The 15,756-nt window shown below is 41.3% G+C and overlaps 1 protein-coding gene across 1 annotated transcript in view; it reads right to left on the reverse strand.

Annotated features, from left to right (window-relative positions):
• Positions 1-15,756, reverse strand: part of OTC (ornithine transcarbamylase) — a 31,299-nt gene that overhangs the window by 14,670 nt on the left and 873 nt on the right. The window contains exons 2-5 of the mRNA XM_056329980.1: positions 14,950-15,022; positions 11,699-11,841; positions 11,028-11,109; positions 3,233-3,320 (exon numbers count right to left, since the gene is read on the reverse strand). Coding sequence (XP_056185955.1) covers positions 3,233-3,320; positions 11,028-11,109; positions 11,699-11,841; positions 14,950-15,022 — 386 coding nt within the window. The remainder of the gene's footprint in view (positions 1-3,232; positions 3,321-11,027; positions 11,110-11,698; positions 11,842-14,949; positions 15,023-15,756) is intronic.

The raw sequence follows: 15,756 nt of genomic DNA on the forward strand, positions 1-15,756 counted from the left end.
GCTCAGCCTTGATTATGCAAAGTCAATAATAATTCTGCTAATGAGAGAGCAGGAGTGAAGCAGAGCATGTGGGGCTCTGTAAAGACTTGGGAAGCCCTCACTCCACTGTAGAAGGTGAGTGCTGTGACTCAGCAGAGGAGCAAAACCCTCCTGTCAGGGACTTGACCTGTGAGAGCAAGCAGTGACAGAGAAAAGAGGGGCTGAAGGCTTGCATGGGAAGTGGGTATTGTGGGAGATTTGTCCATGGAATTGGAACTCCTCCAGAATGGCTGGAAGATTTGCTTGCTTCTACTGTTTTGCCTTATTCCTTGCAGTTTATTGTCTTTTTTTTTCCCTTTGCTTGTGTAAACAAAGGACATTCAAGAGACTGTGAACCGAAGATTTAATGGCCCTTTATTTATCCCACTTGGGAAGAAGAAGAAATGAAAACTGGCCTATACAAAGCATGTCTGTGTATCAGAACACACCTGGATTTGCTGCAGGGCTGGCATCTGAATGGTAGAAAGCCAGAGAGGATGACAGTCCTACACATCTGGTGCGATGGTGCTTGGAGAGGTTATTGCAGGGGAGCACTGCGTAACGGCCCTGACCACATCTTTCCCTTCCTGGAGGTTTGGCTTCTGGGGCTCAGAGCCACCTTTGCAATAGCGCAGCTGAGGGCTATCCTTCATTGCTCTGACGTCGCGGGGGGAGGAGGCTCCTAGACAGCACTGTGAGGAGCCTCCACCAGGGTCAATCCCCTTCTCTTGGGAGTCACATCTCTTGCTACTTTGTAACAATGCCCATGCTGATCCTGACCTGGACCCCTACATGCAGGCTGATGTCCCAGCCTGGCCTTGGTCCACCCCCATATTCACAGAGGTGCCTGATGCTCTGGGCTGTGGCTGCTACTGGCTGCCTCCCGGCTGCCCTGCTCCCTGGCTGGAGGCATGGGGACCAGTGCTGGCTGACAAGACCCTGCCTTGCCTGGCCCAGGGGGAGCTCCTGGCACCCCAGCCTCCGTAGTGCCCAAGGAGCCGCTGGCCCACATGGCACCCTGACATACTGCTCTGAAGATTCTCACCACCCTTCCCTTCTCATTCACAAGTGCCACAGTGCAATTTCACATGGGCCCTGGTAAATCAATTCTTTCTTTGGCTTCACCTGACACCTTTGGTGGCACTGCAATCCTTCCACATCATTGTCTTGGATCTGGGACATGACTTGGGATTTGAACTCACTCTTTCCCAAATGTGACATCTCTGTACTTTTTTATTCGTTCTCCACTGTTCAGGTGTGTCACATCCCTTCAAAATTTCAGTTCCTTTAAGTTGATGTAAATAGCTGATCCTCATCTTTCCAGCCTGGCATGCCAGTATCCCTGTTCACCATGTCAGGTTCTGTCTCTTCAGCCCCAGCCTCTCTGCCTCTGTGCCTTCTGTCAGCATCCTCTCCTCCTCTCCCTTCTCAGGCAAGAGGCTCTCTGCTTACAATGGTCCAGTGAGAATGGAAGAAAAGGCAAGACACTTGGAGAATAATACTTATTTACATCAGTGTGGGGAATTTACCTTCGATATGTTTCCCTTTCATCTTTAACATGACATAGTAAGCTATGCATATTTGACTTGGAAAATCCTCCATCTCTCACACCAGTAGAGTTGTGGCAGGGATGCAAGTGCTCTGAAGCATTTAAATGGCACACTGTGACGAAGCTATAGCTGTCCTGCTTAATCTGGGGCTATGTCCCATGATGCATGAAGAATCTCTTTTGAGGGCATGTATTTGAATCCCACAGTAGTGTATGAGCTCTGCCAAAATGGATACAGTGGTCACTGGACACAGTGGCCTAATGTACCTCAGACTAGTCTCAGATTAATCTGCTCCCTTTGTAGGCCCACAGGTTTACAGGATGTTTGAGTCTTTTAAGCTTGTAGTTACTAAAGCAGTTTTGTTGAAACATCTGACCACTGTTGTTGCACCTTACTTTGATACTGGCAGAGTTATGTATCTAGCAGGGAGTGAGAGCTAAGTACTTTCAAGCCTCAAGAGACTGAAATCTTGACTTTCTACTATAAACACCCATATGTCTTCCACTTCAGTAGTTAAAAGCAAGAAAGGAAAATTTAAAATGTTCAAATATTTGGTCTTTTTCTTACATTTTCCTTGGATTTCATCACAGAGAGAACATCGACATAGTTCTCAAGCAGTCTCTCCCGCTGACTGTGAAAGCTGTAGTATACAGCAAAGGCAATGGAACCTCAGCTGGCTGGCTGCATGTTTTGAGTTGAGGCTGACAAGCTTGGTACTGCATATCTTTCAGCAGAACAAAAAGGACCTTTAAGAGACAACAGCTGAGCCTGACAGAATTGACCGCAGGCTGTGAAAAGGGCTGCCTAGAAAGAAGTACAATACTGAGGCTAGATGAGTGTTTAATATATGGAGAGCTATGAAAAAGAGCAAACACACCTGAAAAAGATAACCTCATGTTCTGCCTACTTTCTGCAACATTGGAGGGAATTTACTGGAGAAAAACCTTGAGCTCAGTTCTTCCATGCTATGGCAATGGGGATAGGCTGCTAGCTACCTGCGTGCATGTGGGACTGATTAAAATCTTCCAGGGTCCCAGTAAGAGAACAATGCTATAATCCAGCCTCCACAGCAGTCCTGACAGTGGGTACAGCTGCAGCGGAAGGCACATGAAATCAGGAACTGACTGCAAATTGTCAGTCTAGTTTGGTTCTGCTGAAATAGGGGGATCAGAGTGGCCTTCAGTGCCCCCCTGCCACTGCAGGTAGGCTAAGGCCCATGAGCAGCTGTCCTAACTAGGATAAATAAGGTCTTTGCTTTTTGATTTTATTTTTTGATTTGCCAGTCAGTCGTATGTCTAGCTCCATGAAGAACAACAAAATCAGAAGGTTCTAGTCTTATTTGAATATATGTGCTGTCATCAGTGGAGCTATACTACTGAGGTTCATAAAGTGTTTCTGTTTGTGATTGTCACTCTCATTAACACTCTATATGCCAAATTTAATAAAAATATTTCTCATGAGACGTTTTGGAGAGCTAGAGTGGATGGAATGATGATGTACTGAACTACAGATTCTGTGAGCTGAACTGTAAATATTTAAGAAATTTGGACTGCCTTCTGACATTTTCCAGAAAGAAAATACTAGCTCCCCAAATTCTATAAGACAGGTTTCAGCCTGATCAACTACCAAATACACAGTGATCATTCAAGGGATGTTTTACCAACCTTGCTGTATCTGTGAGGCTCTCATTAGTGCCCAGGTGTATGTCTTGTGTTGTAAGGAAGGAAGGATGTCCTCCAAGAAGAGCAAATCCTACAGTGAGGGCAAATAAAAAAAAGAAATTAAACACCAGCACCTCATATTTACAGCCAAGATTTAAAATCTTCTTCATGTAAAAAGTATTTACAGCAATAAAACTAAAACTCAGCAGGGCATTCAAATGTTTCAAACACTTGAAGTCTGACATACAAGACACAAATTAATGTATTTTGGAATAAAACCATTCAAATGTCATGCTTTGCTGAAATCCTTAGGCATGAGTTCTGATCTGTGTTCACAGGAACAGTCATTCAAGCTGCAAGGCTACATATTGCCAAAAGCATCACTGTGGCTCCCTGCTAAGAGTTAGGTAATCCTTTCATCATGCTGAATTTCTACTTCAAGGGACTTAGCACCCTAGAGGGGCCATCTGAGTCACTAGGTGTAATTCCACATGCTTGTAAGATGCTTCCAGTATAGTCACTCAGATAGAAAACCCTAAGTCTCCTCATGCACTATAACAAACTTGAGCTTGCCCACAAGTGACCAAGTGCCTTAAAAATTATCATGTGACAGAGAGAGAAGGAAAAATCTCAGGCACTGCCAGCTTCTCTCCACCTTGCATTAGTTAAGAATTTACAAGGTGACTCAAGGAACTGGGTAGATTAGGTCCAAAGAGTGAAATCCATTCCTGAACAAGAAACCATGGAAAGAGCTGAGCATCATTTAAGAATATAAAACACTCTGGGGAACTTAAAAGGTGTCTGGACAGTATCTTGGATAAAGGCAAACTACATGCTAAGGGAAACTCTCAGGTTCTGTCCTGCCTTATTTCCGTTGCACCACCATTAGAAAGCTATCACAAGCAACCAGTTGACAGACAGGGAGAAAACCAGCTTTTTTCCACCAGCACTTGAATCTCCCTGCCTTTGCCTGGTTTAAGCCTAAAGCCTCCCTCCACTGAATTACAGTGCAAAATCCATCGTGGCTACATACTGGGAGGATGGGGCCTGAGGGGAGCTGTTTGATGAACTGTCACAAATTATTTAGCATAAGCCTAGCACAGGACACAGAGTCCTACAGCTGGGGATGTACAAAGTGTAGGACTTGAACTGGGCTGTAAGTAGTAGCCCTGTAAGGCATTTTCTGTGCACTGGGGAAGACATTCTGCATAAGAAAAACTCCCTTCTAATAGAGAACTTTTCAGGGAGATCTTGCCCTGTCACTAATATCCATGATGGAGAAAATTTCCAGAGAATCTCAGTGTGGACAAACCAACCTTGTTGAGACAACACTGCGGGGAAACTTTTTATTGTGACAAAAATTTAGAAGCCCATCTTATTTTTATTGCCAGGAAGAGAAAAACTGCATACAGAGCAGCAGAGCAGAGACCCCCGTTCTCTACTAAACTGTGATCTCTTGGGGGTGGTAACACATTTCATGCTGTGGAAAGAAAAAAAAAAAAAAAAAAGGAAAAAAAGAGAAAGGAAAAAAGGGGAGGAAAAGGAAAAAAGGTTAAAAGCTGCTTGGGCTGGTTGTAGTCAGTAGATGGCACTGCAGACAGCTCCAGGACTGAGTTTCAACATTATTTTTGCACAGGCTTGCCAAAGATTAAAAAGTTGATCCTACAGCTACTCTTCAAAAAAGGATTAAACCAGAAGTGAACAGTGAAACCTTTCACAGATGAAACCAAACACCTAGGTTCAGGTGGCAGGCCTGAGCCCCACAGCTGTGCCCCTAACACAGAGCAGACCTTATTAACTTCCATCCCATACAGGCAGCAGGATTGAGGTGAGGTCTTCCACTTTGCATCAGTTCAGCCACTCTCTAGCCTTTAAAATGCAATAGATCAAAATAATACTGGCAAATCATTGCCTCAATTTCCTTAAAAGTCAGACTAAAATTAATGATGCTCCAGACCCCACCTGAAGGGCAAATCTCTGCTCTGTCCAGCCAGTGTATACTCATTTTATTGAATGAGCCCAATTTTACTTTCCTTTTGTTCTGATTAGAGATTGCTCCAAATCTCATTAAGATTAGAGTCAGACACAGTAAACTTTTAAGACTTAAGCATCATTTATTCTACTATTACTTTTTGCTGTTAGAAAAGCACTATATGTTTGTTGGTTGCTTTGCCCTCCTTTCTTGGTTATACAGAAGCATTTTTATATTAAGGCAGGAAAAATGATTAGTTTTCCTCAAATACTTTCACCTCCTCTCTGCAGCTCAGACACAAACACTGTATTAATGGGAATGTGCATGCAAACTGTTCCCTAGACAGTACAGCCTATCTATTCAATGCAAGTTTTTAAGTCAAGACCTCAAGGATGGTGTCATTTGTAGTAACTTTTCCTGTCCAACTTCTTGTGTTTTTTTCCAAAGTCATATACAATTATGTCAGTGATTTATCCCTGCAAGTTCCACACAATACAACAGCTCTGCATTTTAGCCTTTTTAATTGCATAATCTTTGGTAGATGTTTCACAGTCCAGGCAGCCTCCCATGGACATGTTCTGTTTTCTATAAATAATGCCCAGGTAGAAAAAGAGGAATCTGGCCATTTATTCAGAACTGCCAGACGTCAGGCAGCCCAGTTGGATCTACCACCTGGAGTCTGTGTACATAGCAGAGTCCTAATGTGTTGGGCTTTCTGCTCATGAACTGGCCATCTGTGCAAGGCCTGGGAACATATTCCATCCAAAATTTTCCATCTGGAAATACAGGAGCTCTTCTCTCTAGCTTTGTATATAGTTGCAGAAACAGAACCTTTGCTTCAAATTCTTTCATCCAGACTACTAGTAGAAAGAAAAAAATGATGACTTTTGAAGATATGCAGGCACCAGTTCAGCAAACAAGCACATGCTAGAGTGCTTTGTTAGACTAGAAGATCTAATCCTTTTTGTTGTCACAAGCTGGTCATATCCAAAGCCACATGCTAACTTTTATATGAATCTTGGTATCTTCAAAAAACTGTATTAAATGTTTGTATTGCAGAGCCGGAATAGATTGTTACTTCATGTCCACACTTCTTACTACTGTTAGTTTTCAGAGAAATTGACAGTTTTATGCCTCAGGCTGTGGCACATTATTGAGCCCATTTTAAGTTTTATTGAGCAAACTCTTTCACATAGGACATGAGTGCTGGCAGATCTCCGTTTCAGCCTGTCCTTGCTACACTGGGTAATTAAGTGGGTCAAAGTGAATCCTCTAGTTCACACATTGGGTACAGGGTTGTGTGGCTACCTCGCTGTCACCAGGAGACATACACAGCCATCTTCTCAAACTCATAGGAAGAATCCTTTTTTTATATCTCAAGATATCTGGATTTGGATTTGTTAGTTTCCTCACTGCCTGCCAGGACTTACAATCTAGAAAGTATTTCTCAGTTTAGACTGATAACAAAGAACTCTTTTAGGCAGCGATTACAGGAATATTCCTAAAGTAGAAGCCTAAAAACTGATAAGCGTTTTTTTAAACTACCCCTCTCAGTGGTAAGTAAGCTAAAAGAGTACTCTTGGCCCCTCTTTAATATGGCCAAGCTAAATAATACCAGCCATTCCAACAAAAAACAGACCCTGCATTCCTGCCATATAATACCATCACGACTACATTAGAACACATGAAGTGATGCTATTTTTTCTGTGACTGTATGTAGTAGTCTTCAGGCATGGACATCATGTTCCTCTCACCCCGCTATGTAAGATGAGTGAGTTGGGAGCAATTCCACCAAAGCCAGTGGCAGTGAACCTCTCTAAAGCTGTTAAGACCTTGGATATTCCAATGCAGAACAAAAGAAGGTATACAGAGCTTTTCTGCCTCTATTGTTTCCTCTCCATTTCTACCCTGTGACATATTGTCTGCATTCAGCATCTGTGAAATGGTTGGATTTATTTATGACTTGTTCAGTAAAACATAACTGCAGCTGTATATTTTCAGAGCAATAGTGACAATCAGAATATTTTAGACCAAAGCTATAACAAAAACAGGGCATTCACCTTTATGCCATGCCTGAGGATGTTTATTTTACAAGTAATATATGACCATGTGGAATACCTTTGTTTTCAAAAAGCACGCAAGATTTTATGCGGAATAGGTATGGGATTCTCACTGCAAACTGATGACATTTTCCAGTACAATAGTAGAGATGTCACATTTTCCAATATAATAGCCAGTGATAGCAATATATCTAGAAGGCTCCACAAAACTGGGTTTACTTTGCCAATACCTTATGGAAGTTACTTGTAGTTCTTCACCAAACTTCACTAAAACTTACACCACCACTAAAACTCTTCAAAACAGTAAAATAATATGGGTTTCAGAAATATGCATTAGGACAAGATTATATTCAAGAGAATAAAGGGGCAATGAATTATACCACAAGGAGCTGTACACTATTCATCACAGTTGCACTGTCATCAGAATAAAACAGTTTAGAGACATTTGAAAAGCCACAAACATCAACTGTTCTCTTACAACACATTATAAATTAATGTTCTGATTATCTTTGATTGATCTTGGAGACTGGGAGAAGTGCTTAAGGACTGGAGGAAAGGAAATGTCATCCCTATCTTCAAGAAGAGCAAGAAGGTGGACCCAAGAATTACAGACTGGTTAGCCTCACCTTGATTTCTGGAAAGGTGATGGAGCAGCTAACCCTGTACAGCATTTCCAGGTGAATTAAGGACAAGAAAATCATCAGGCGTAGTCAGGATGGCTTCACTGAGGGGAAGTCATTCTTGGCCAACTTGATAAACTTCTTTGATGAAAAGACTGGCCTGGTAGAGGAGGGGAGAGCAGTGGGTATTGTCGACCTGGACTTCATACGGCCCTTGATGCTGTCTCCCATAAGATCCTCATAGACAAGCTGTTGACATATACGCTGAATTAGTAGACAGTGAGGCTGGTTAAGAACTGGCTGAATGGCCAGGTGATCAGTGGCACAAAGTTTAGTTGGACGCCAGTGACTAGCAGCATACCCCAGGGCTCAGTACTGGCTCCAGTCCTGTTTATCATCTTCATTAATGATCTGGATGATGGGGCAGAGTGTGCTCTCAGCAATTTTGCTGATGACACAAAACTGGGAGGAGTGGATGATACCACCAGAGGGTTGTGTTGCCATCCAGAGGGACCTCAACAGGCTGGAGAAATGTGCTGACAGGAACCCCATAAGTTCAGCAAGAAGTGCGAAGTCTTGCACCTAAGGAAGAACAACCCTATGCACCAGTACATGCTGGAGGCCACCCAGCTAGGAAGCAGCTTGGCAGCTTGGTGGACACCAAGTTCAACATGAGCCAGCAATGTGCTGTTTCAGCAAATGGAGTTCGGGGCTGCACTAGACAAAGAGTTGGAGGGAGGCCATCCTTCTGCTTTATTCAGCACTGGTAAGACCACAGCTAGAGTGTCCAGTTCTGGGCTCCTCCATACAAGAGAGACATGGACATACTGGAGAGAGTCAGTATGACTATGTTAACAAAGGGCTGTCAAGATGACTAAGGGACTGAAGCATCTTTCATATGAGGATGGGAGAGGGCTCAAGGGGAATCTTACTAATGTATATAAATACCTGAAGAGAGGGTACAAAGAGGATGGAGCCAGGTGCTTTTCAGTGGCGCAATGGGCAAAAACTGAAACATGGGAGGCTCCCTCTGCACATCAGGAAACAGTTTTTTACTGAAAGGGTGACTGAGCACTGGAATAGGTTGCCCCAGAACATTGTGGTGTCTCCATCCTTGTTGCTATTCAAAAGCCTCCTGGACATGGTCCTGGGCAACTGGCTCTCTAGGTGGCCCTGCTTGAGCAGGGGATTTGGACCAGATGACCTCCAGAGGTCTCTTTCAACCACAACCATTCTGTGGTTCTGTTTGTTTATTTTTCAGTAATGTTATTCTTCATAGGCATTGGGACAGCAGGACTTCTGAAAAGACTTCCATGGTGTTAATATATGGCAACAATCTCCTAGACACTGCACAGAGTAGACTTTGTAATCAGTGCTTTCCAAGTCTCTACTCCTTTGTAAAGAAACACACTGATTTTCATCTAGTTGTTCCTGAGAGCTGCAAAGTTTATTTAGATTAATCTTATCACCAGAACCTTGTCCCACAAGTGACCTCTTTCAAGATACTGAAGATGCAACACATAGGAAATGCTATTTGAGATGACTCAGGTATTTTATAAATACTCCAATCCACTTCAATGTCCACTTTCATTGGACATTAGAAAATTGTATTAAATTAGCTTATTTAGCTAAAAGGAACACATATGACCCCACATTTGTTTTGAGTTAGCAATTCCAAGGGAGAAGTCACGTATGTTAAAAAGCAGCTGAAATGCATAGTTTCCATGGACAGAAAAAACTTGAGTCTGCCTTTGAAACAAAGTCTTAGGCTTAGGAGACTTAAGACCAATTAACTGAAGGTGTGAAGTTAATGCACAGAAGTTAAACTGCATTAAACTCCCTTGTGGAAGCTCTCACTCAGAAATAAATTGGTTTTATTTCACTGGTGCTTAATTCCTCTTGGAAGAACTTATGTGCATTAACTTCCATCCTTAAGCTAATTCATTTGAACTTTCCTGAGCTTCCCCCTTCCATAAGCCTTCAAAAGAAAAGGACAAAATAGTGCTTCTCTCTGAATACAGAAGCATGAAGGATAAACGGATTCAGAGAATTCCCCATTACCTGCCCATGCACCAGTATTGCAGACAACAAGAAACTGCACTAAAAACTCTGGAATTAAAAGTTAGGTGGTCTTCACAGAGAGGGAATGCACAAGAGAAACCCATTCATAAGTCCTGCTTATCTGGAGAAAACAGAAAGCAACAAGTAGTCTCCATAAGGACCAGGATCAGCAGGTAAATAGGTGTGTCAGATGATATATAGGCAAATTCAGAAATGCTTGTGGTTACTGCATCTGCTTCTTCCTTCCATTATTTTTACCTTTTCCCTCACACTTTGTAGAAAACGATGTGAACATTCAACAAATTTCCTGTCCCTTCACTAAGGAGAAGTCAGCTTAAGGGATGCTGGGTCAACTTAAATGTGAGAAGGGCAAGCTTCTCCTTCCTTGATGTGTCATCAATTCATAGTTATTCCTTGCTAAGATGCAAGAATATGAATTATTTATTTCAGTGGTCCCATTGACTTCAGAACAACTACCATGTAAATAAAGACATGTATGCATTTCTGTGTTTGCAGGACTGTATCCTAAAAGAATAACGTTCCAGTGCCTGATCGTATTAGGCTAATACTCTGGAGTCTCCATCAAGTTATCTTTCCTGGAGGTAATCATGTTAATTCCCCCCCACCTCCCCCCCTTAATTTATATCAAGGCATTAGTATGATTCCCAGCCAAAACACATACTCTGAAATGTGACAACAGTAATGCATAATACATTAGAAAAATACTTTTCAGAGATTGCACAGAATAAATTTTGCGATGCTTACTGAAATAATGTTAGGAAATATGCATCTTGCCAGTACAACTAGGAGCTTACACCAGAAATGCTTCTTTCTGACAGTTACTTTATTTCTGATCTATCATGTTTTGGAATGGTTTGGTGAAATTTCAGTGACTAAAGTGATGTCCTTGTGACATTAATACAAAAGGTGAAACACAATTAGCTACCTTTTCCTATTTTTGCTTTCAATCTTTCGGTTTCTCCTGAGCAGAAGTTACTAAACACAAAACTATGCAGTGTTTTTCAGTATATACTCACACTATACAATTTCTTATAAAATCTGACTGTGACATTGCTCAGACCTACCTGTTTCTGTAGATAATCTTGTTCTTGTGCTTCTTTTCTCAAAAATCATGGCCAAAGATTTTCCTTGCATCAAAGGCAAATACTAGACATGAAAATGGAAAGCTTTTCAATTTTATAGTCATTATACACTTTAAAGTGTGAAATATTTCTTTCACATTTTAATTCAGCATTAGAGAAGTTATACAGGTGTGGTTTTAGCTGTAGCTTTGTCTTCCTGCCCTTCAAGGAATCTATGAGCAGTGGAAAGGTTAAAGGGAAAGAAGCAAAAAATATTGTTCTAGGAACAAAAAACAACTGCATTTTGGCACTCAATTTGAGCTAGCATTAAGGAGAAGTCTGATTCTGATTTAATACCATGCAGGGAAGTGTCTTCCATTTCCTGCGTTTCGTGCTCCATGTACACCATGTGTGACGGATGGGGTTAGCTAACAACAGGGAGTTGGCTATGCAAAACTATTTAAACTTTTCACTTGCAAAGTCCTCTGGAGTATTTAAAGAATATCTCTGAACACAAAGGAAGGCCCTTTGATTTGTAGCACACAATTTACAGTATTTAAGAATTCAGGTGATGTTGTTTAGGATGAGACAGCTGAATGGCTCATTCCCAATACTCTTCAGAACAATATTTATTTCAACATCTGAATGACCTGATTACGGTTAAAGCATTTTACCTCTCCTTTGTTCTTTATCCTTTGTTTCAAATCTGAGGCCATCCACAGCAAATACTTCAGCTCATCTGCTGTGTAGTTTTGTAGAGTAAGGAGGTCACGACCTCTGAGCTGAACATTCATTTGAGCTGGTGGCCCATACCTGTGTCAAAAGAGCAAAAAATACATGCTTTTTGTCATTTGACACAAAATTGTTTTCATGTTCAAGCCAATGAGCAAGCAGCTGAAATCATTCCCACTCCTCTCATTTGACCCAGATGGATCAGCTTGATGGACTGTGTTAATGAGTTTAAATAATTTTTACTGTCAGACAACACAACATGCCACTATGCACTATATTGATCACCACCTTAACAGTGTCTCAAATTGTATTATAAACTGTAATTAGATGTGGTTTCTTTTGCCTTCTGATATGCATACGCAAAACTGTATTTTGGGGGCACAGAATATGAGGAATGGATCTTGGTGCTCTTTCTCCCTCCTTTGTGCTTTGTGGATGAGTAGACACTTGCCATGTTCCGCCACCAACAATACAAATGGTGGCATTTAGATGTGTATGAAATCTCTTTTGTGTATGTGATCTCTTGATCACACTGGGGAAGAGGGTAAAAAAACCCAACAAAATAGCCATGTGCTCTGGTCCTTCTCCTACCACACAAGAGATATTCTGGGCATGTGCAGTGTATTTATTCAGTGCATTCTGACCTCCAGACAGATTTATAACTTCAGGATCACATGAAATTGCATGTTGGTAATCACCCACAGAAGTTACATCATCACATTTCCTCTAGCTTAGACTAGGTGTCTTAATGAAAGTCACATCCAAGCCTGTGTTTCTACACGCTTAAGATTAATAAGGGAGAGTGGCACCTTAGCCCCTTCCCTGACACTCTATCTACAGCCCTCCTTAGCATAACACAGCCTGCACTCTACTCTTGCTAAGGTTTGAATGGGTACAAGCCAAACATGTTTTTTTAATTAAAGGCAGCATTTTTAGACTGATCTGATGGAATGGAGACCAAAGTAATGCAAACAAATGGACTGACTGCAATTACCACTTTTGTATTTCCAAGTAGGCTTCCCTTTGGCTCACCTTTGAGGCCAGGCTCAGTTACAGCACCTGCCAATTGCCAAGCCCCAGAGCTCACAGCTGGGAAAATTCAGGGGAAAAACCCAAGAATTTCTGTTCGTTCTTCTGTTAACTCCAGTGAATAAAAGCCCTGGTACTGGATAGGTCTATTATGGCTTCTAAAGATTATGGTGTTCTATTAGTTAAATCTGGAGGGAAAGACATGCATAATTAGCTTCAGTGGAAACTGGAGGAAGACAGCAGCTCTTAAGGCAATGGTACCACACATTATTACTGTCCGTTTGACATCCCAGCACAAACTGCATGACTTTTCAAATCAAGTAGCAGAACTTTAACTGAAGATATCTAAATGCTCTGTGTTTTCCTTCTGGGCATCTTAAAAGTGTTTTAGATACATGTTAAACCACTGCCATTATTAAGATTACTTTTTTCCACAGTGAAAAGGATTATGTGTAATGGCAGAAACAGAGACGATATAAGAAGTAGCCCGTGCAGGTGCCCTGCAGATGAATATTGCTGGAACTCTGTATATGCTGTCATATATCAGCGCAATGTGCTCCAGAGATTATGCAGACTGCCAGGAGATCCACCACTAAACTAAGCACAGAACACCACAAAGATCCCTATCAATGTGCACCATCAGAGTCCAGTTTCTGCATAGGCCCCCAGACTGGAGGAGGGCTGCACCCTTCTGTAGCACCGTGCAGACAAAAAGCAGATTTCTTGTCTTCTAAGTTTAAAGTAATGTTGCCCATATATTTTCTTTGAGTGTCTCTGAAAATTCATTCTTAAGTTAAATATGATCTAAACTGTATGTGTGACATGTAATAAATATTTGTGGCAATACCATTTAAAATAATAATGCACATTTCCAAGCCAGAAAGACTAGCCTTCATAACATTACAATAATTAGTAAAATAGAGTTACATATTTTGCTGTAAGTGTTATCCTTCTGCCACCATGCTTGCTTCCAACCTGATGTAAACAACCTAGAAACAGTCTGCAAGCATCCAAATGCCCCCTTTTTGAATTCAAAGTTGGTGTTACAAAGTCAGTAAAATTATTTCCTGTAATTCTATATTCAACAGCTGCAGAATAGAACATATCTGACATTATAAGAAAGGCTGGGCAGGTAGCTTCCACCATAGCACAAGAAACAGCCTACCAAGGTAAGCTACTGAAATCCAGCCTTGCGTACCAAGGCTCTTAGTTGATATTCAGGGGATTGGCTCAAACTTAAATGTGTATATTCTGAAGGAAATTGGTTTCATAACTGTGACTTTCTTATTACTGTTTTCCAGAAAAGGAATTTCCTACTCTATCCAGTTTGGGGAAACGAAAGAACACTTGTCCTGTTTTAAAATCTATGCAATTGCTTACTGCTTGGTCACTCTACTCTCCACTGCTGCATTATTCCTAGAGCAGCTTTGGTGCTGCTCCTTGAGTTTCTAATTGCAGCCTACAATTCCTTCCAGGGAGTTAGCGATTGTTTAATCTCAACCTGCCAGGCACAAACTTCTGTTAATTCATCTTGTTTTACCACTTGACACAATTGAGAATTGGACTGAGAAATACCCACCACTAATTTCTGCACTGGTAGATAGTGAAGCACTGAACTGGTTACCCAGAGAGGATTTGGAATTACCACCCTTGATCTTTAAGATGTGGTTAAGCAAAGACACAGCTGACCTCATACTGTTGTCAGGCTACAAGCATAAAGTTGGACCAGAGATCTGCTCCTGATCTCTATGTTCCCATGATGACTCTGTTTTATTGCTATGATGACCTTCAAGAAATGTGTTCCCTTCCCTGTTGTCCACATCCTCTGAAAGACAGGCAGAAGTGGGGCAATAAATTCCACAGAAGGAGCATGAGACACCATACCGAAGTTAAAATGTAACAGGCAAAATTGCAAGGTCAAGCAGTTGGCTTGCTCCTTCCTGAGCAGACACAGTAATTACTTTGGACTCTCAGCACAGACTGATAAGATGTTAGGTTATCCTGTGGTTATCAGCCACAGTGTGCTTAATTTGTAATGCTCATAGACAGCGGTGATAGTGTATGCCAATTTTATGATATACTGTTAAAGAAACCCCTAAAAATAATAAACATTATGTGGAGAGCTTAACAAATTGGATGACTTTATTGGAAAACAACTTTACTGCAGCTGTTTTCCAAATTGCTTTTCTATCATTTCTGCTAACCAGAGAAAGTTCCCACTGATTGCCAGCAGTGAAAATCCAAAATCCATAAAAAAATTATCACTCAGGCTTCAGGACCACCTTAAAAATGTAGCAAATAAATCACAGAACTTGGAAAACATTTGGTTTTCATCTGATGTAATGTAGAAATGATAAATAAAATTAACTTACTGCATATTAGGATTCCTGTGAATATGAAATTCTCATATATTGTTTTCTAGCACTAATCATTTGTTATGTAATGCTGTTAATGCTATTCTTACTGACACTGACATGAAAGCATAGAAAGATGTGGAATTAAGTTTCAAGTCTGTAATTTTAACCTGATCCTAGAAAAGTGACAGGCATGAGAAGCAGCTTACTGAAACACTGCCATGCAGGTGCTTTTCTGCAAGCATGGGGGACAGGCACATCCATGCGGCTGAAGAAAGAACCCAAAGCCAGGTTATGGAGATAGATCTACCTGGTTAACTTTGAACCTTGTATCACACGATGCTTTTCCTGCACACCTCCAATGTATATGGAGAGCGGAGATTCACCTTGCAGCTTCAAGGAGAAAATTCCCCCCCACCCCGGTACTGGCCATGGTAATTGTCTAAACGCCTAAGAATTTACTGTGCTTTATTCAGATAGGTATTTATTGATTACAGTACCTGTAGCATACACTGACCTTAAGAAGAAACTTTCCTTCTTGACTTTGCTGCTAAATCCCACAGGAAGAATTAACAGCATTTCACAAACATTAAAAGGGACAATCTTTCAGTCCCTTG

Source organism: Falco biarmicus, chromosome 2, assembly GCF_023638135.1.
Source record: "Falco biarmicus isolate bFalBia1 chromosome 2, bFalBia1.pri, whole genome shotgun sequence".
Lineage (NCBI taxonomy): Eukaryota > Metazoa > Chordata > Aves > Falconiformes > Falconidae > Falco > Falco biarmicus.